This window comes from Ictidomys tridecemlineatus, unplaced genomic scaffold, assembly GCF_052094955.1.
Source record: "Ictidomys tridecemlineatus isolate mIctTri1 unplaced genomic scaffold, mIctTri1.hap1 Scaffold_155, whole genome shotgun sequence".
NCBI lineage: Eukaryota > Metazoa > Chordata > Mammalia > Rodentia > Sciuridae > Ictidomys > Ictidomys tridecemlineatus.
Window position 1 is genome coordinate 401,578 of NW_027521361.1, and position 21,858 is coordinate 423,435.

General features: G+C 36.8%; 1 protein-coding gene across 1 annotated transcript in view; it reads left to right on the forward strand.

Annotated features, from left to right (window-relative positions):
- The window catches only part of LOC144372748 (uncharacterized), a 139,058-nt gene that overhangs the window by 32,109 nt on the left and 85,091 nt on the right, over nucleotides 1-21,858 (forward strand). Inside the window, exon 2 of the mRNA XM_078036012.1 lies at nucleotides 7,325-7,373. Coding sequence (XP_077892138.1) covers nucleotides 7,325-7,373 — 49 coding nt within the window. The remainder of the gene's footprint in view (nucleotides 1-7,324; nucleotides 7,374-21,858) is intronic.

A 21,858-nucleotide genomic window follows, 5' to 3' on the forward strand; every position in this document is an offset into this window, starting at 1 on the left:
TTCTTAAATTCAGGCTAGTAGAGCTTGGGGAGGGCCTGTGCTATTGGGAACAGAGCTGTTTAACTTAAAATGTCATCCCATTCTGAGAAAACATACTGGGGCCATGTTAGGGCATCCCTGTGCAAATGTCACATTGTCATAGCGTCTCCCCCCTGGGGTTAGTCTAGTACTTTCTAGTCCTGTCTGGTGGTCAGATGATTCATTGACCCCCCCCCCCACCCACCACCACCATTGTCAGGGCACCAAACCAACTCAGGTCATGCTCCTCGAGATTTCATGGAATTTGATTTGTCTGTAATTCTATGAATTTTCAGATGCTAATTATTGGCTGATTGGTATTCTGTTCCACAGATGTCACTTAATGATTTTCTAGATCTTGGGCTACCTGGTAAATTTACTTTTCCAATACTTGGCAAATATGACAGTATTGAACAGGTGTGACAGGATGTGGGGTGTTTGTGCGTACATGTGCATGCATGTGTGAGGCTACTGAAAGGCAGGCTTCTGTGGAGATAGGTCTTTTAATTTTATGGAAGTCTCAAGTCCAAAATAAGAGATGGGAAAAAAAAAAGAAAAACAAGAACAAAGCACAAAACTAGCTTTAGAATTCCTAATCATTGTGCACATTTAATAATAATGAAAACTAAATTCTTTTTTCTCCACATTTATAAAGCAAATTTTATTGAGTGTATCTTACATGCTAGTCACTGTCCTAGAGGATGTAGATTAAGCATAGAACAAGTGAGACATGGTCCCTATTATTCTTGAACTTATGGTCTAGTGGAAAACCTTATATATACTTATTTTGACAATATTGGCTCATTTTCCAGGCTTATCACAAAATTAAAAATTATTCCGGTTACCCCCTCTGAACTCTAAATGTATCTAAATTTTCAAAGAATTCAATAAGAAATATGTATAAATGGATATAAAACTTCTAAGAATATATCCAAGAAGTGTCAGGTTTTTGAGTCTTTCCTGCTATATCTTGTGAAGTCACTATGCAGATTCTCAAATAATCCCATGTGCTTAAAATAGTCATTTATCATCAGGTAGTTTAACCAGGGCTATGTTTTCCAACTGCCTGGTTCTCACTGATATGTAGAAAAAGGTTTTAGAAAGAGGTTTAAGAATCTTCTCGTAGTTGGAAATTGGCTATCATTTGAAAGAATGTTGCAATAATTTGTCTGCAGTAACAGCTCACTGAATGTCGCATAAAAATGAAAATCAGGGCTGACTTTATTCAGTGTCTTCATTCTTGTACCTGAATGCACAGACTCTTTCCTAGGTATGTAGATAATTGTTAAAGACTTAAAGGTCAATAACCAATCCTTCAACGTGACATTTAAGTCAGGTGAGGTCTGCAGAACTTAACAATGGAGGCAAATCCCTCAGTTCCAGGCAATCTTCCCTTAGGCAAGGTGCGGTTGGATGGTTTCCAGTAATAGTTTTCAAATGGGAGAAGATGAGTCACAATCAAAGCAGGTTTCTATATTTGGGAAAGATGTTTCTTTAAATTCATATCAGTTTTTAAGGGAGCTGGGTGCTGGACCATGGATCAAAGGGTTTGGGATTTGTAAGATCTGAAAACCAGGATAAATCAGTGTGTTATTGGCCTGTTCTGCTCTGCTTCCATGTTGATTTCTTTTAGGAGCAGCAGAAGCCCAAACCTATTTGGATTCATTTAAATCTAATTTATGTTTTGCAGAAGGTCATATGAAGGACATAGAGATTGTCTGCCCTAGAACAAAATGTGGGGGAGTTGGGCATGAGGAGTGTAAGAAGTGGTGTTAACATTGGAGCTATAGGTAATTTTTTTTTTTTGGTGGCCTGTAGTTTGGATTCTTGAATTTTGGAGTCAAGAAAAACATGGTAAAGAGAGGGAGGCTTGAGCAGCTTTCCTGATTTTTGGCTGGAGCATGTACTTTGGCACAGGAACAAAAACTTTTGGGATTTGCTCCCACTTCGAATAATTAGAGCAAACATATGTGCGCTCACCATGCATACACACCTACACACACATTTTCAGGCACCAGAGATGCACACAAAGACTGTAAAATCCACATGGACTTGTTTATTCAACAAGTATTTATTGAATGGGGGATGTGGATATAACTCAGTTGTAGAAGGCTCTTATGCTCAAGCCCCTGAGTTCAAGTTCTAGTACTGCCAAACCCCAACAACCATAATAATTGCTTCATGTATATCAAGAATGCAATAAAAAAGAACAAAAGTATTTATTGAATGACTATGGGTGGTGGCATAGAATCAGGGGCTTGAAGTGTGTAAATAAGGTAGGTTGGTTTGAATAATAAAGCCCACAGGTTTTAAAGAGCTTAGATTCTATTTGAGGAGAGAAAACAAACACCTGAGAAAGTAATACTTTAAGGTGACAGCATGAATGTTTATTAGAAGGCATTAAATGCTTAACGTTAGACCAAAGCTTTATTTAAGACCAGTCTCCCTAGCTGACTTTTCCAACCTTCTTGGGAACCTTCAGGATTAGTTACCTTTTTCTCTTTTTCTCAAGAATCAGCTGTAGGTTCCTTTCTCTTTCTGCTGGATACCATCTCCCTGGACACCTATACCCATATTTACAACTGTCATTACTTCCTGCTTTTAGAGAGCTCCTCACTCTCTGGTCCCGTCTCTAAACTACAGACCAGAATATTTAATTGCTTACCTGGATGTTGTCTTTTAGATGTATCAAGTACACTTCAAATTCAGTTTATCCCCAACCAGACTAGTGATTTTCTAGGACTCCAGATATGGACCCTAATGAAGTGGGATTTAGTCAATGGATTTGGGACTTTTTCAGCCCCAGTTAAGAAAGGGAAACTAACTAATTTTTAAACGTATTTTTAAAATCTCATTTTGTAATTGCTTTCCATCTTTAGTGCAGTCTGATAAGAAAAGTTTTTGTATTTTTTGAGACCACCCTCATAGCCTAATAGTCATGTTTTTGCTTATGTTTCACAGATGCTTGTAAAGAAAGTTGAGGCGAATTGTGGTTTCCAAACATGATGACACCGTCACATTTACCTAGTCCCATGTGCTCTTCTTACAGTGTGATTGGCTGTGCTTCCACTTGGAGATGTGTGTATCTTTCTTCTCTTCATTTGAGCTAGGGGAGGGGTTTGTGGCTATGCTTGCTGACCAGTGAGTGCAGTGTAAATAGTGTTATGTGATTTTTAAGCCTGAGGCTTAAACAATACAGCATCTTCCTGTCTTTCTTGGAACTCTTGTCTTTGGAATTTAGTGCCATGTTTTGAAGATACCCAAGACATATGGGGAGGCTATGTGTGGGTATTCTAGCTGGTAGTCCAGCTATGGTCTTGGCTAACCCTCAACAATAGCTGGCAGATATGGGAAGGAATTAGCCTTCAGATGATTCTAGTCCCTAACTTTTAAGTCTTCCAGCTAAGGCCATGGGCATTGTAGCATGAAGAAAAATGGTCTTTCAGATTCTTGATCCATAGAAGCCTTGAGAGATAATAAATTATTTATTTAAGTTACTAATTTTTGAGCAGTTAGTTATGTAGCAATAGCTAACTTCAATTTTACCTAATATAAGTTTATTTCCATTAGGACTCTCATGATTCCAATTTGCATGGTGTATGGTTTTTCATACTTTTCTTTTAAAGCCTTCTTCATGTTTAGATGTATTTCTTAAAACATCACATAGAAAGATATTTTTTAAAAAACCTGAGCTGGCATATTTTTAATTTTTACAGATATTTAATCTGTTTGTTCTGTTTACTGATGTATTTAAACTTATTTGAAATACTTTTTTTTTTTTTTTACTTTATACTCACCTTGTTTTTCTTTGCTTCTTTCCCCCTTCCATTCTAGTATTCTCTGGAGAATTCACTTTATTTCATTTTATTTCCATCATTGATTTGGAAATTTCTATTCTTTTTTTTCTACTCTTGGTGATAACTCTTATGTGTTTTTAAATTAAAATAGAGAATACATACAAAATAATTTTTTTCTATTCCTTCAATCTTTTTCTCCACATTTTTATTGGTGCATCATATTTGTATAAGGGTGGGATTTGTTGTTACATATTTGTACAAAATAATTTTTGAAAATGTACATACATGCTTTAAAGAAAATGATAAACTGATCATCCCAATACCTTTTTCTAAGCCAAGAAAATAAAGCGTCATCATATTCCAAAATGCCCCCAGTGCTTCTCACCTATTACATCTCCTTTCAAGATTGCCTGAATTCTGTGTAAATAATTTCTTTGCTTTTTTTTCTTGCCATTCATGTTGAATTCTAAACTATATGGTATTTGTTTTTGCTTTTTTTTGAACGTTGTATACATGGAATAACATTATGTATGGCCCTCTATAATTTTTTTCTCTTACACCATTGATGCAGGTAATGGTTTCACTGATTTTTCAAATTTGTATAATATTCCATTGTATGAATCTTTAAAAATGTGTTTGTTGTACTGTTGACAGATGTTGAGTTGTTTTCAGCACTGTTTGCCATTCCAGCAAGACTTCTGTGAACATTCTTGTATGAATCTCTGTGAGCATTTGTGCTAGGGTTTTTGGCTTCACAGAGAAAGAAATGCTGGTTATCTTTAATAAGTGAATTAGCAGAGTAGCCAGTATCTTTAGCAACTTAATCATATCTCTCTTCCTCCTATTTATTCCCCCTTTCTTTGTTCCATATGATTGTGGCAAACCACACAGTTTCACTTTATTTGCAAACCCTAAATATTAGTTGTTATTATCATTGACTTCCCCCTTATTTACAACCAGGGATTAATAATTATTCAGCAATAATCATTATTTATTATTAAATTCACTAGATTTACCACCATGTTTGCCAGTTTCTCAGTTTTTCAATGGCTTCTATTCCCCACTCCTTCTGTGTGGGATCAGTTCCTTATTCATTTATGTCTTTTAGTATTTCTTTTAGCAAAGTAAACTATGTGAATGGTAACACTCCCCCCTCCACATAATATCCTTATGCCTGTGCCCTTTTGGAATGGTAAGTTTACCATGGGTATAGAATATTGGTTGAGCTTTTTTTCCCTTAGCACTTTGAACATGCTATTCCTTTGCTGCCCAGCTCTTACTTTTATGAATGCCATGATCTTTTGCAAGAAATCGTTTTTTTTTTTCCCCTGTCTGGCTCTTCTATCTTTTATCTTTGGTATTTCTTGGCTTTATTCTGATGTATCTGAAGTGTGACATGCTTGTATTTATCTCATGGAGATCTTACTCTGCTTTTTTAAAAAAAAATTTTGTAGTTGTAGATGGACAACATTTGTTTATTTATTTTTGTATGCAGTGCTAAGTAAGGAACCCAGTGCCTCACACATGCTAGGCAAGTGCTCTGCCACTGGGCCCCAGCCCCAGCCCTTGGTATGTTTTTAAAGAGAAACCCTGTCTTCCATCCTCTCTGTTTATTTATTCATCACTAAATTTTGTTTAGCATATCTATGTGTTTGAAGTGGAAAGGGATTCAGCCTAATCTCCATGTTTCAGACAAAAACCATTTCTGATTTCACAAATTATAATATCTTGCTATTTTATCTATTCTTTCACAAATTATTGCATCCCATGTACTAAGGGTGGAGAAATTTTTGATGCTTTTCCATGGAGAGGCCTTTTGTTCTGCATTAGTATTCTAAGATTTATATCATAGCCCATAAGTCTTACCCGTTCTTTGGTGGTCATGAATCAGGGATAATGAGTTCTTTGTTAGGATAGAGGAATATGGAGGGAAATAGCCCCATAAGAGCTAAAGCAGTCATTCAGGATATCGAAGGTATGTGTTGAGGGGGAAGAACCTTGGGAATAGAAAGGAGTATTTGGTCATTCTCAACTACTAATCCTTTAGGAGATGTTAGAATCTAGCTCAGAATGAGGTAAAGGGCATGTTCCAATTCTGCTCATAGAACTACCATATGAGTAATGTTGAGTCCCTATAGAATCTGCTTCTTCAAAGCTTAAGTTATTACTATTGCTTAACAGTATCATTTCACAGTTCATGTTGATATGTGAGTGGTCAGTTCATATAGCATATTTTGGTCAGGGAGCTGAAATTAACAAGGAGAGATTTGATTGGAAATGTGAAGTAGCTTTCTGCTTTGCAAGTTTCTTTTGAGAGAAGACTGCACCCTACCTCGTGAAAGTATGTTGTGCCTGCAAGCAGAGAGACCAGTGGTGAAGTCTAGACTGAAGGATCAGGCACCTCATATAAACTGAATAGGCTCCCCCAAATAAAATTTTTTCAGGGAAGTGGAAATGGAACATGTGAGGCAGATGCAAAATGAATAAGAAAATAAATGCTTGGTCAGATTACATGTACCATACTAATGTCTAGTTTGATTTTCATGTCTACACTTTGTAAACCATTCCCCTGTTGAGGTGTTCATGTCCTAAAAGATGTGACTGTAGATTTGTCTAGGTTTGTGTGACTCTGTTCTGGATAGAAGTGTGTACCCTCTTAACACCTCAGAGTGAGAATTAAACTTCAATACATGAAGCCTTAGAAGATACTCATACCATATCCAAGCCATGAATAACTGTGTACCAGCCTATTTTCTATTACTAATAACATAATATCACAGACCAGACAAGTTATATAAAAATGTTTATTTTTCTCCCATATTTTGTATTGGTACATTATAGTCGTACATAATGGTGGGATTTGTTGTTACGTATTCATGCATGCACATGATATAATTTGGCCAATATCTTTCCCTAGTATTTCCTCTCCTCCCTCCCCTGGACCCTTTCTTCTACTCTACTTATCTCCCTTTGATATTTAAGCACAAGGTCAAAGGGCCACATCTGGCGATGGGCCTTTTTGCTGGCAGAGTTTGGAAGTTGTGTACAGCATCATATGGCAAGAGACAAGCAGTGCAAGTGTCTATGTATGTCTCTCTGGTCTCTCTTCCTCTTCTTATAAAACTATCAGATTCAGTCATGGAGTTTCTGCCCTAATAACCTTGTCTTACCCTAATGACTTTCCAAAGCTCCCACCTCTAAATACTATAAACAGTTTAAGTTTCCACCCTCTTAACACCTCAGAGTGGGGAATTAAACTTCAATACATGAAGCCTTAGAGGATTCTCATACCAAATCCAAGCCATAGCAGACTGTCTCTTATTGGTCTCTTGGGCAGGGGATATGAGGCAATATGGTTTATTTGATTAATGATTTTATCAATGGTTTATTTGATGGTTATTTGATACTACATACCATGAAACATGGAAATTCTATTTAGAAACATGGAAAGAAAACATTTTGTGTTTTACTTGTGAACTCCTCAGTTTTTTGTTTCTGTCTTTTTGTAGCTTTGAAACTCAGCAAAGAAGGGAAATCTATCCAGAACGGTCTGTAAAGGTAAGAGTATTTATTATATGGCCTTGACAAACATTGCCTTTACAACATTGATTTTTCTTTTATTCAGAGATTTAAACACTTGGATTAAAGATATAGCTGACAGGACAACTTCCTTAACCACCTGCTTGTCCTCCCTAATAGGCAAAAGTGCTGAGCAATAGTTAGCAGAGAACAAACGGGAGGAAATGAAATGATGTGCTGAGGGTAGCCAAATGCAGTGATATGCTTGCTGACTTTGGCTTTCTTCTCAGCAGTTAAGACGTTCCGATGGAGCTAAGTTTACTAAGATTAATGCTAGATGGAAAAAGAATGCACTTGTTCCATTTCTGGTCAATAGTTAAATAAAACCAGCTGGCCAGATAAAGCATTTAAAATAAAATGCAGAGTGGCATTTCAATTGGGTTGGATGAAATTTATCATGAAAGTCAGTTGTGCAGTTTCCTGGTGGAGCTAGTATTGTAGAAAAGAGAAAGCCAGCCAGGTTGGTGTAGCTAATTGCATTCTACCCAGTCACTCTGGATCTTAAGTGAATTACAGGAAATGAACTTCCAAGTTTGAGCAATGGGAAAAATACCTATTCAGCCTTCTGTGAAACATTACCATTGAGTTAGTTTTTACATGGAAAATGTAATTGTTTCCTCTTTGCTAGGTGTATTTATAAGCACACCTCGGTACAGCATTGTTCTTTGATTCATTGTTTAATTTCTGTTCTGCATGAAGTATTTTAATTTAGAGAATTCATTGTGGGGAATTATAGGGCTGCCGTTTCATCAAGAGTCTTTGGTGGCCAGGGTGAAATATGCCATAATTTTACATTTGTTTTCATCATCAATTATGTTTTTGACAATTTTAGTTTTTTTTTCTGTCATTTTTATTACAGCAATCATGACCATGACCACTTTAGTTAAAAATGAAAAAAGCCATTTTGATTTACCTTATATTTTAAGTTTTTCCTAACTTTATGACAAATCTACTTCTGTTTGAGAGTAAAGAAGAATTTTATAGAGATATTGGAGAAACCCCCTTTTGAATAATCAAACTGTGAGTCACACAAACTCTCAGTTTAAGAGTTTACTTTGGGAGGGCCAAAATCTGGTGCATAATAGTTGGTTCGTTTTGAATTTTTCTATAATTAGTAACTGGCTATTAATGTAGAAAATACTATCTTAAGAGGTAGATACTTATTTCTAACCATTTAGATTATGTATCTCTGGAAAATTGCACCACTTCTTGGAATAAAGCAGTACTTGGTAACTCCTAGAAATAAGTGCTCATGACATATTGGAGTTAATGGTGATGTAGACATCTTGAAAACTTTGTGGTCTTTATGAATAGCTATGGTACTCAAATTCCTCTTGGAGAGTGTTTTCACATTGACACATCTGTTTTCCCTACTTCAATGAAAATCCTTTGTTACCTTGGTACTCTTAAATCAGCCATGAGTTTAGTCTCCAGTTGGATAATAGACCACGGACAAATTATTCTCTCTCTTTGTATATCAGTTTCCTAATCTGTGAAATGGAGATAATAATGTTGTCTGCTACATGATTGTGTTAATTAAATGAGTTATTATGTGTCAAGGGCTTATAACATGATATGTGGTTAGTAGATGTTAGCTGATGCTGCTCTTGTTAATATTACTATCATCATCATCATCATCATTATTAGCAGTAGCAGACCCAGAAGCATCCTTATGAATTTATTCAATAGATATTTTGAGAATTTTATTATTTGTAGAAGCTTCAGGATAATGTTTCCAAAATGAGTTTTTTATTACCAAACAAGAGCAAATTCTACTTTATCTTTAGGAATCAAATGGAAAGGAACTTTCAGGTAATATGGGAAGTAAGACTTGTAGAGATGAAGAGTTCTCAGTTTGAAATTTTGTAGGCATCAAAGAAAACACCTTCTTTGGTTGTGTGAGGTCAACTATTAATGTAATTTTAGGAAATTATAGTCTTAAGAAATCCATGATCTGCTGCTAGTTAGATTCTTAAGAAAATTTTGAGGAAAGGCCTACCCTATATTTGTTTTCCCTTTATAGCACTTTTATTTCTTTTAGAGATGGTTAGTTTAGTGGAACTGTAATCAGAAGCTTAAACTTAGCCTAAAGGTTGGTGTATGACCTCAAGCTTGGTTAAGTGGATGTTCCTTCTTTGAACTTGAATCTTTAGCTAAAGGTTTCTTCTTTGTCCCAGATGGATACTCTGATCTGATAATATCCGCTATGAGATCCCTGTTTCCTGGCCTTTATGTCTATATTGGTTGTTAATAGTTTCCAAACTTATTTTCTAGTCTGCCATGGATTTGCCCTTTAACAGTCCTTTTTAAAATTAGCAAATCCATTCCTGTTGCTTGCAACCACAGAACCATAGCTGAGAGAGTAGTTTATACACTAGTGAACTAGATTTAGAATAAATGGATATATTTGGAGGTTACTTTCTTCTGTTGTAAGTAGCTGAATTTTTTGCAATAGATTACTAAGAATGGAGAGTTCTCAATTAGACTTTTAAAAATGAGCTGTTTTGCTGTACTCCCTACTACTCCTGTATTTGGGACATAGAAATCACCCTTGACTGCTTCTCAAATTCTCAAAGAATATGTAACTATACAGGAGTGTGGCTGAAAGAGAGAAGCAAAACAGAGAAGATATACCTGTCAATTTTGGTGAACTTGGTCTTTTTGTGGCATGGGGATTATGAAGGGGCTGTGATTTTCTTATATTTGCTCCAGCATCCCCCAAACAATTATATTCTTTAAATAGTGTCCTAATTTCCCCCAAATTTTTATTTCTTTTGAATGTTTTTTCCTCCACTGAACACTTTCTTTTTATGCTTTTATTAGTGCATTATAGTTGCATGTATAGTTGTGTTCATTTTGACATAATCTTCTTTGCATGGAATTTAATTTACTCCATTTCAGTCCTGGTGCTCCTACTACCTTCCCCCACGTCCCTGACCTGTTCCCCTTCTTCTATTCTACTAATTTTCTTCCACTCGTTTATTTATTTTTAATTGTGATCACCTTCTTTTTTTAAAAAATAATTTAAAATTATTTATTTTATCGATTCTTCTTAGTTATACATGATAGTAGAATCCATTTTGATAGTATTATACAAGCATAAGATGTATCTTATTTTAATCAGAACCCCATTCTTGTAAGTGGGCATAATTGTGGGGTTCACTTAGGTAATTTCATATGTGTACATAGGGAAATCATATTAGATTCATTCTATTGTCTTCATTTTATCTTTTTTTTATTCTAATTTGTTATGTAAAACAGCAGAATGCATTACAATTCATATTACACCCAGAGAGCATAAATTTTCATATCTCTGATTGTACTCCAAGTAGAGTCACATTCCTTCCACTCTTTCCCGGTTGCTCTATCTAGAGTTCATCTAATCCATCTATGCTCCTCCCCACCAACCCTATTATGAATCAGCATCCTTATATAAGAGAAAACATTCGGCATTTGGTTTTGTGAAATTGGCTAACTTCACTTAGCATTATATTCTCCAGCTCCATACATTTACCTGCAAATGCCATGATTTTATTCTCTTTTAATGCTGAATAGTATTCCATTGTATATATATACCACAGTGTTTTTTTTTAACCATTCATCAAATGAAGGGCATCTAGGTTGGTTCCACAGTTTAGCTATTGTGAATTGTGCCTCTATAAACATTAATGTGGTTGTGTCCCTATAGTTATGCTGTTTTTAAGTCCTTTTGGTATAGACCAAGGAGTGCGATAGCTGGGTCAAATGGTGGTTCCATTCCCAGTTTTCTGAGGATTCTCCATACTGCTTTCCATATTGGCTGCACCAATTTTAAGTCCCACCAGCAATGTATGAGTGTGCCATTTCTCCCACATCCTCGCGCACACTTATTGTTGTTTGTGTTCTTAATAGCTGCCATTCTTATTGGAGTGAGATGAAACCTTAGAGTAGTTTTGATTTGCATTTCTATAATTGCTAGAGATGTTGAACATTATTCATATATCTGTTGATTGATTTTATAACATCTTCTGAGAGGTGTCTGTTCAGTTCCTTGGCCCATTTATTGATTGGGTTATTTGGTTTTGTGTGTGTGAGTGTGTGTAAAGTTTTTTGAGTTCTTTATATATCCTAGAGATTAGTACTCTATCTGATGTGCAAGTGGTAAAAATTTGCTCCCAAAATGTAGGCTCTCTATTCACCTCACTGATTATTTCCTTTGCTGAGAATCTTTTTAGTTTGAATCCATCCCATTTATTGATTCTTGATTTTAATTCTTGTGATATAGAAGTCTTACTACGGAGGTTGAGGCCTAATATGACATGTTGGAAAATTTGGGCCTACTTTTTCTTCTATTAGACGCAGGGTTTCTGGTTTAATTCCTAGGTCCTTGATCACTTTGAATTGAGTTTTATTCATGGTGAGAGATAGGGGTTGAATTTCATTTTGTTGCAAATGGATTTCTAGTTTTCCCAGCACCATTGGTTAAAGAGGCTATCTTTTCTCCAATGTATGTTTTTGGTGACTTTGTCTAATACAAGACAACTATAGTTATGTGGGTTTGTCTCTATGTCCTCTATTCTGTACCATTGGTCTACCAGTCTATTTTGGTGCCAATACCATGCTGTTTTTATTACTATTTCTCTGAAGTATAGTTTAAGGTCTGGTATAGTGATGCCACTTGCTTCACTCTTGCTAAGGATTGCTTTAGCTATACTGGGTCTCTTATTTTTCCAGGTGAATTTCATGATTTCTTTTTCTATGATGAATGTCATTAGGATTTTGATTGGAATTGTATTAAATCTGTATAGTACATTTGGTAGTATGGTTATTTTGATAATATTAATTCTACCTATCCAAGAACAAAGTAGATCTTTCCAACTTCTAAGGTCTTCTTTAATTTCTTTCTTTACTTTTCTATAGTTTTGTTGTAGAAGTCTTTTACCTCTTTCGTTAAGTTGATTCCCAAGTATTTTATTTTTTTGAGGCTACTCTAAGTGGGGTAGTTTTCCTCATATCCCTTTCAGAGGATTTTTTTACTGATATATAGAAATATAATTTATGGGTGTTGATTTTCTATCCTGCTACTTTGCTGAATGCATTGATTAGTTATAGAAGTTTTCTAGTGGAATTTTTGGGTCTTTTAGATATAGAATCATATCACCAGCAAATATGCTAATTTGAGTTCTTCTTTTCCTATCTGTATCCATTTAATTTCTTTTGTCTGTCTAATTGCTCTGGTGAGTGTTTCAAGAGCCATGTTAAATAGAAGTGGTGAAAGAGGGCATCCCTGTCTTGTTCCAGTTTTTAGAGGGAATGCTTTCAATTTTTCTCCATTTAGAATGATGTTGGTCAGTTTTGGCATATATAGCTTTTACAATGTTGAGATATGTTCCTATTATCCCTACTTTTTCTAGTGTTTTGAACATGAAGAGGTGCTTTTTCTGCATCTATTGAGATGATAATGATTCTTATCTTTAAGTCTATTGATGTGATGAATTAAATTTATTGATTTCCTTATGTTGAATCAACCTTGCATCCCTGGGATGAACCCCACTTGATTGTGGTGCATTATCTTTTTGATATGCTTTTGTATTTGATTTGCCAGAATTTTATTGAGAATTTTTGCATCTATGTTCAGTAGAAATATTGGTCTGAAGTTTTCTTTCTTTGATGTGTCTTTGCCTGGTTTTGGGATATAGGCATCATAGAATGAGTCTAGAAGTGCTCCCTCTTTTTCTATTTCACAAAATAATTTGAGGAGTATTGGTATTAGTTCCTCATTAAAGGTTGAACTCAACTGTGTATCTGTCTGGTCCTGGGCTTTTCTTGATTGGTAGGCTTCTGATGGTGTCTTCTATTTCATTGCTTGAAATTGATCTGTCTAAATTGCATATATCATCCTGATTCAATTTGGGCAAATCATATGACTTTAGAAAGTTTTTGATGCCTTTCATATTTTCTTTTTTATTGGAGTACATTTTTTCAAAATAATTTCTGATTATCTTCTGTATTTCTATAGTGTCTGTTGTGGTATTTCCTTTTTCATCATGTATGTTAGTAATTTGAGTTTTATCTGTCCTTCTCTTCATTAGCATGGCTAAGGGTTTGCCAATTTTATTTATTTTTTCAAAGAAACAACTTTTTAATTGTTTCTTTTGTTTCAATTTCATTGATTTCAGCTCTGGTTTTAATTATTTCCTGTCTTCTACTGCTTTTTAAAAAATATTTATTTTTTGGTTTTAGGTGGACACAATATTTTTTATTTTATATTTATGTGGTGCTGAGGATCGAACCCAGTGCCCTGTGCATGCCAGGTGAGCGCTCTACCACTGAGCCACAACCCCAGCCCTTCTAGTGCTTTTGGTGTTGATTTGTTCTTCTTTTTCTAGGGCTTTGAGATGTAATGTTAGGTCAATTATTGACTTTTTCTTCTTTTAAGGAATGAACTCCATGCAATGAACTTTCCTCTTAGTATTGCCTTCATAGTGTCCCAGAGGTTTTGATATGTTGTATCAGTGTTCTCATTTACCTCTGAGAACTTTTTAATTTCCTCCTTGATGTCTTTTGCAACCCATTGTTCATTAAGTAGCATATTGTTTAGTCTCCAGGTGTTGGAGTAGTTTCATTTATTTTATCATTGTTTTCTAGTTTCATTCCATTATGCAGGGTAGTATCTCTACTTTTTTGTATTTGGTAAGAGTTGCTTTGTAGTATAAGGTCTATTTTAGAGAATGATCCATGTACTTCTGAGAAGAATGTGTATTTGCTCATTGAAGGATGAAATATTCTATATGTATATATCAGTTATTGATTATATGTATTATGGAGTTCTATAGTTTCTTTGTTCAGCTTTTGTTTAGAAGATCTATCCAATGGTGAAATACATGTGTTAAAGTCAACTAGAATTATTGTGTTGTAGTCTATTTGATTCTTGAACTTGAGAAGAGTTGTTTGATGAACACTGATGCTGCATTGTTTGGAGTATATATATTTATAATTGTTATGTCTTTTTGGTGTATGATTCCCTTGAGCAGTATGTAGTGTCCTTTTATATTCCTTTTGATTAACTTTAGCTTGAAGTCTACTTTGTTTGATATTTGGTGGAAAACCCTTCTTGCTTTCTTAGTCCATGTGAGTGTATGATTTTTCCCAACCTTTTACCTTCAGTCTGTGGATGTCTTTTTCTATGAGATGAATCTCTTGGAGGCAGTATATTGTTGGGTCTTTTCTTTTCTTTTTTTTTTTTTTTTGATCCAATCTGCTAGCCTATGTCTTTTGATTTATGAGTTTAGGCTATTAACATTCAGGGTTATTATTGAGACATGATTTGTATTCCCAGCCATTTTTATTTATTTGACTTGACTTGGTTTCTCCTTTGATTAGTTTTTCCTTAAGTGTAATACCTCCCTCTGCTCATTTATATCATTGTTTTCATTTCCTCTTCATGAACTATTTTGCCAAGGATGTTCTGTATGCAGGCTTTCTAGTTGTAAATTCTTTTAACTTTTGCTTATCATGAAAGATTTTTATTTCACCATCAAATCTAAAGCTTAATTTTGCTAGATATAAGATTCTTGGTTGGCATTCATTATCTTTCATAACTTGGTATATGTTGTTTAATGATCTCCTGGCTTTGAGGGTCTGGTTTGAAAAATCTGCTGAGATACGAATTGATCTCTCCCTCTATGTTGTCTGATTTCTCTCTCTTGTGGCCTTTAATATTCTATCCTTATTCTGTATCCTAGGCATTTTCATTATAATGTGCCTTGGTGTAGATCTGTTGTAATTTTGTACATTTGGCATCCTGTAAGCCTTTTGAATTTGATTTTCCAATTCATTCTTCATGCTTGGGAAATTTTCTGATATTATCTCAGTGAAGAGATTGTGCATTCCTTTGGTTTGAAACTCTGTGCTTTCTCCTATCCCAATAACTCTTAGATTTGGTTTTTCTTTTCTTTTTTTTGAGAGAGAGAGAGAGAATTTTTTAATACTTATTTTTTAGTTTTTGGTGGACACAACATCTTTATTTTTTATTTTTATGTGGTACTGAGGATCGAACCCAGTGCCCTGCGCATGCCAGGCAAGCACGGTACCGCTTGAGCCACATCCCCAGCCCTCAGATTTGGTCTTTTGATGCTATTCCATAATTCTTGTATGTTTTGTTCATGGTTTCTTACTATCTTCACTATGTGGTCAACTTTATTTTCCAGATTATATACTTTGTCTTCATTATCTGATGTTCTGTCTTCCAAGTGATCTAGTTTGTTGGTGATGCTTTCTACTGAGTTTTTTATTTGTTTTGAAAATCCATTTCAAGGATTTCTGATTTTTTTCAGAGTTTCTATCTCTTTCTTGCTCTCCTATCTCTTTGTTGGAATGATCAATTTTTGCTTGTATTTGTTCATTTAGGTCATTCTTTAATTCACAATCATTTTAATTGTGAACATTCTGAACTCCTTCTGACATTTCATCAGTTTTGCTGTCCATGGGTTCTTTTATTGTAGTACCCTGGTTTGTTTGGGGCACTTTCCTGCCTTGTTTTTTCATGTTGTATTTGTGTCTTCCTTTTTGCTGTATGGATCTGAGATATTACAGTTTCTACACTGTAATCTTGTAGTATCCATGCAGATTATCTGTACCTCACCTTTATGTTGGGCTTCCAGACACTGCAGGTGTCCCTAGATGAATGCTACTTCAACTAAAGGTGGTGGCGGCAACAGTGGACTATAACTTGAGATAGCAGTGGAGGTGCCCCAAGATGGGTGCAAAGTCAGAGATGGGGCTGAAAGGATGGGCCTTACACTGTCTTTGGGATGCCTGCTCTGAGATGCAGCTGCTGCTAGGCCCTGTCTGTTGTCAAATGTTAAAGGCAACTGTGTGGGGAGGGCTATGGTGTTAGCTGCAGTGTCCCAAGTTGGAAGTGGGTTAGGCTTGGGCTCCCAGGTGTGGGGAGGGGGTGGCGGATGAGGACCTACCCTGGGGCTGGGTCCCATGCAGGTGTGCAGAAGCAATCCTGTGCTGGAGCCTGAGTACCTGCAGCTGTCTGCTGGTGGTGGGATGGGCCCAGGCCTTCCCTGGGCCTGGGTCTGGGGTGTGCCTGAGCTTTGGAGTGGGTCTTCTGGTCCGAAGATGTGGTCCTGTGCAGGAGCCTGAGCTCTGGTGAGTGTCTACTGGCAGTGGGATGGACCAGGCCTTCCCTGGGCCTGGGTACCATGAAGATTGATGGAGACGGATCTAGAAACACCTTCTTTTTGACGATATATAAAATGTGATTTACTAAAAACTCCATTCTTCTGTCCCTGACATTATTTGTGATTTTTTGAGAATGGAATGGGCAACTGTTCTCTATTTTCCTTTTTGTCTTGTTTGTTGACTACTTCTGGGTTCTGTGCAAAGCCTGGAAAAAAAGCTGGTTAATGATTTTTTTTCACAGGGACGTCAATTTTATTCTTCTACTGTGAATAAGTAGCAAGACAGCATTCAATGGTGGAAAGAACTGGAGTATTAGGAAGCATACCTTCTGGTTTTGGTTCTGCCACTCTCTGGCTTTGCGACTCTGGGCAAGGTTCCTCTTTCCTTAAGGTCTCAGATTCCTCATCTGTAAAATCAGGATAATGCCTGCCCTGTGTACTTCATAGGACTGTTTTGAGGATCACATAAATATAATATATATACAAGTGCTTATCAAATTATCAAGTGTTACATGATATCAGGTATGATTGACTATTTCATACTTATTTTCTAAACAGATGAAAAACTGGGGAGCTTATTTTATGAGACTGAGTACAAGAAAGAGGTAAATTAACAACAACTCTGCATAGTGCTTGTGTTTGATATTCTTTGTTCCCTGTGCTTTTCTCTATATAGAGCTGTGTGTCCTAGGAGGCTAAGCTCTGTTCTAGCATCTCCTGGGCTCCATTGATCACTAGTTTTTCATTACAGTTCCAGTAGGAAATACTGGATGACGATGTGGGAATGCAAAATTGGAATTATTTCCTGACTATGGGTTGGCAATGGCTATGCTTCTCTAAAGGAAGGCCACAGTACCTGCCCAGGGCCCCTCTTTTGCAGGTGCAGCCCTTTCTGCTATCTGGTATTTGCTTCCCCCCCTTTGCACATTTACAGTTCACAGTTACAATTTTTGCTAATTTCAGGGTACTAGACCAATTTTTAATGGTTTCCCTTAACCCTGTAATTATGGTCTCCTCTGGGTGACCTTAAGTTACACTGGATGAAGGTACCATCTCCTTCCTGCTGCAACCTTGATTTTACAATGGAGGTTCTCTCTTTATCTTCTTTTTTGCCATCCTTAATTCAATTCTACAGATATTTTAAGGAGATATATATAGGTATTAGGGACAAAGGATGTGTTTATTGGACACTTTTAAGAATTGGACATTTTGTGGGCATAGTTGGAAGAATTAGATCAGTCTGTTTTCAAAAAAGCAAATTTTCGTGAATTGAAAAATTTTGAATCAACTCCAGTATATAAGAAATACAAGACTGTACTTTTAAACACTATGAATTATCCTTTAAAATTCATTTTTATTTTGATAAAAACAATGTATCTACATTAAGTAAAATAATATTTTGAAATAATGCAACATTTATCCCCTTTTTGTACCTCCCTCCCTCTGTTCAGACCTTTTTCTTAGAATTGGCAACTTTGAATTTTGACACTTCTGGTGTTTATCTCTCTACTTATAATAATGTGCTTACATTATTTTTTCCTAATCTATCAATTTTAGTAATGACTCTCTGGCACACATTCTACCACTTCTGGTCCCAACAGCCTCCAAATACATCAAAATTTTTGTTTAAATAGATAGTATTGGTATTTTTTCCTACTGCTTAGTCAAGGTATCTGGTTGGTTGTGTTTCATATAAACTTTTATCTATTTTGTTATTAAAGATGGAGAGCCTGAAAAGCACCACTTAACACAGGTGATAATCCATCTGCCTGCTCTGTATTCCACCTTCCAAGAGAATCTCTTTTAAGCCTGCCAAGTATGTTTAAGTAGAATTAAGTAGGCAACCAGCCAGGTGGACCCTGGGCCCTGGGCCACAGCTAACTCTATCAAGGGTGGGCACTTGACCTACTTCAAGCCATTGGGGTTCTTTCCCCCAAGAAAGAGGAATTGGAGTGCAGGAATTCCACTTAGTTCTACTGGCCTCTTGAATGGGGCAATGAAAGCTGCAGGGGTAACCATGCTGGACCAGATGTGCATAGACAAGCAGAGGAGCCAGTCTGGAGAGAGAAGGGATGAAACTGTTGACTGTTCGTTAGGATAAAGACACTAAGAGATAGTATGTAGCACATGTTTATCCACTGACCTGTCTTACTCCTGTTACTTTTTGAGCATCAATCACTTCCTGTCCCCTGTCTCAGGAAGCTTGCTGTCCAACTCACCTTCAAATCAGTAAGCTATCTAGTGGCCTCACAGCAAAAGCCACATCTTTTGTGTTTTCTGTTGTTGTTTTTGTTAATCCTAAGATACATTTGCAAGGGTTCATACAAAATGATGAACCCTCTTTCACTGATTACAAGTTGATTCCCTCCTCCTGTCCTATTTTTCAGTTCTCCACTCCAATGTCATTAACACAGAGAAGCCATCTCTGAGCACTCCAAATAAGGCCTACCTTATTTTACCTCCCCATGTTTGCTAAATAGTGCTTAACATCACCTTCCACTGTGCATTTTTTTAGTCTACTAATTATGACTTGTGTCCCTCCCTGGGGTATAAAATCATCAGCAGGGCCCATTTCCTTCATACCCCATGCAGCACATTCCTGGCACATTACAGGAGGTCAATGGTCTTGAATGATGAGTCAAGTGAGTACACATTCATTCACTCAGTCTACTCACATAGTTATTCACTTAAAAATGTGCAAGAGTTAGTCCTCTCTTAGTAAGGAACCAATGATTCAAAGAGAGGGATTAGGTACATGTGCAAAAACAAGAAACAGACACATGGCAGACACTTGCAAGGGCCTAACAGCAATTCTCCTCTTCTGCCTAGTAGGTAAAGGTCTGGGATGGGAAATTTTGTGTCAAGTTTGACCAGGTCATGGGTATCCAGATTAAACATTATTTGGAAGATGTTTCTGAATGAGATGAACATGTGAATTTGTAGCCTGGGCAAAATAAATCCATCTCCCCAATGCACTATGCATCAATCAATCCATAGAGGTCCTGAATATAACAAAACAGGAAGAAAGAGAAATTTTCTCCTTTTACTGCCTCAGTGTTTGAGCTGAAAAACATTTCATCCTCTCCTGACCTCAGACTGGGATCTATACTTCTGGATTCCCTGCTTCTCAGGCCTTTAGGCTTGGACTGAATTATATCACCAGCTTTCTTGGGTCTACAGCTGGCAGATGACAGATCATGGGACATCTCATCCTCCATAATTAAGTGAGCCAGCTCCACATTAAAAAAATAAATAAGTAACATATTGATTCTGTTTTTCTGAAGAATCCTAATACAAGCCCCCATTTTATTGGAGTGTCCTCCCTCCACAAACCTTTGTGCCCAAGGAAGGTGAGATTATCCTACATCAGGGTAAATCCTTACTATTTAAAATAGAAAGTGTGGCAGTGCTTGTATATCTGTCTCTGCAGTTCCTGGTGCAGCTTGGCAGGGCCAGGTAGAGATCTATCCCCATACTCAACACACACACACACACACACACACACACACACACACACACACACAGCCACCTCCAGGCATGGGCAGCCTCTTCTCTTTACTTAATTTACCAACCAAATTTTATTTTCTACGTGTGCCATGATCAAGTTGGGACGCACCATGGAAGCCTTTTGAGATAATCCCAAATTGCATGCCATTGTCCAATTTGGGTAGGAATATGTAGCTGTGATGGGCCAAATAAAATCTGGAGGGGATTCTGCTAGGGGTTTATAGGAAAGGTTCCTTGCTTTTAAACAAGAATACATGAGAACAGTCTCTTTTGCCAGTGGACATTGCTATGTCTGCTTGTGGCTTCCTTAGCTGAAGCAGCCATCTTAGAACAGTGAAGGCAGCCAGCCTAAGAACCAAGCCAACACACTGAAGATGGCAGAAGAAAAACAGCAAGCCATGGGGACCTTCATGACAATGGTGAGCCACTGAACCAACCTCTAGCTGCACATAACCCAGAAGTTCTTTTTCCTTAAGATAATTAATTTTTCTTATTCCAATGGGTTTTATTTTGTGGATTTTCAAATATAAATTGGAAGAGCAATTCACAAAATAATTGACAGTGCTTAGCAATCTGTCACCAGCTTAGTGCTCAAAATCCTCTCCCTGCTGCACAATGACAACCATCAAAAGCACCCTGGTGGGTCCCCAGTTGCTTGACACCAGGGAAAAGTGGATTTCAGTTGGATTCCAGACATTCAGAGCCAGGATTTTGTAGTGGCTTCCCACCAATCATGACATCCAAGGTGCTCAGCAGGTAGATATGGAGAGGGTGGGAAGCTTTTTTCTTTTAATTCCCTTGTTTTTCAAACCATTTTGAGTTGACTTTTTGATTATTTGCAGCCAAAAGCATCTTCAGTGATAAATCTATCTTCAGATAATTAGCAGTAAATTTATGTGGCCTTCTTTGAGCAAAGTCTCAGGAGAAAATGGTGCAGCAATTCATAATTCTGCCAACATTCCCCCAAATCTTAGGATGATAGATCTTAAGTGAATTTTTCCCAAAAAGAAAGACAAGTGAGATGCCAGAAAAGGATTAATCATGTGATCATCTGACACTCATCAGGATAGTCATAAAGCACCCTTGAATGGTGAAGCTTCACCTTGTCTCAGTGTTGAATTAGGGGCAGCATAATTTCAAAATTCCAATCCATACTTTATGTTAGTCCTCTTGTGTATAGTTTTCCCTTTCTCTTTTAGAGAACTTCAACAGACTTGCCTTGTTTTGTCTTAGGAGCATGTCCAAAAACAGAGGTTCTAAAAAGTAATCTCCAACTCCCCCAAAATCCCATTCTCATTAAGGATTTTTGCTCCCAGACCTTAAATTCAGTGAAAAGAATGTGCTGGATACTAGCAGAAAGGACAGGAACAAAGTTCAGGTTGGTTTGCTTTGCTTAAGCTGTTCTGTTTCCTCTGTTCTTGTTTAGATAGACAGTTGCAGTAGAGTGTGCAATGGGTTTTCCTGATATGGAGGGAAAAGCTGGAGATTTTGTAGTACTGAGGCTGGCACCTGTTTCCTAGTAGAGCTCTCAGGCAATGACAGGATTCTGGATTGTGACAGTGACAAGATGCTGGGAAAATTAATACTGGGGCCTTGAAGCCACAGTATAAAGATTCCAACCTCCTTTGTATAGATACAACAAAGCTATGCAGCACTGCATGAATAAGGGGCTTGCAGGGTGACAGTGTGGCCTCAAGATCAGAGGGTCATTTCCTGAATGTTCAGTGCTAAAGCAAACTTGCAGCACTTTTGTATTAATAACCCTAACTGAGTAGAAACCTCAAACA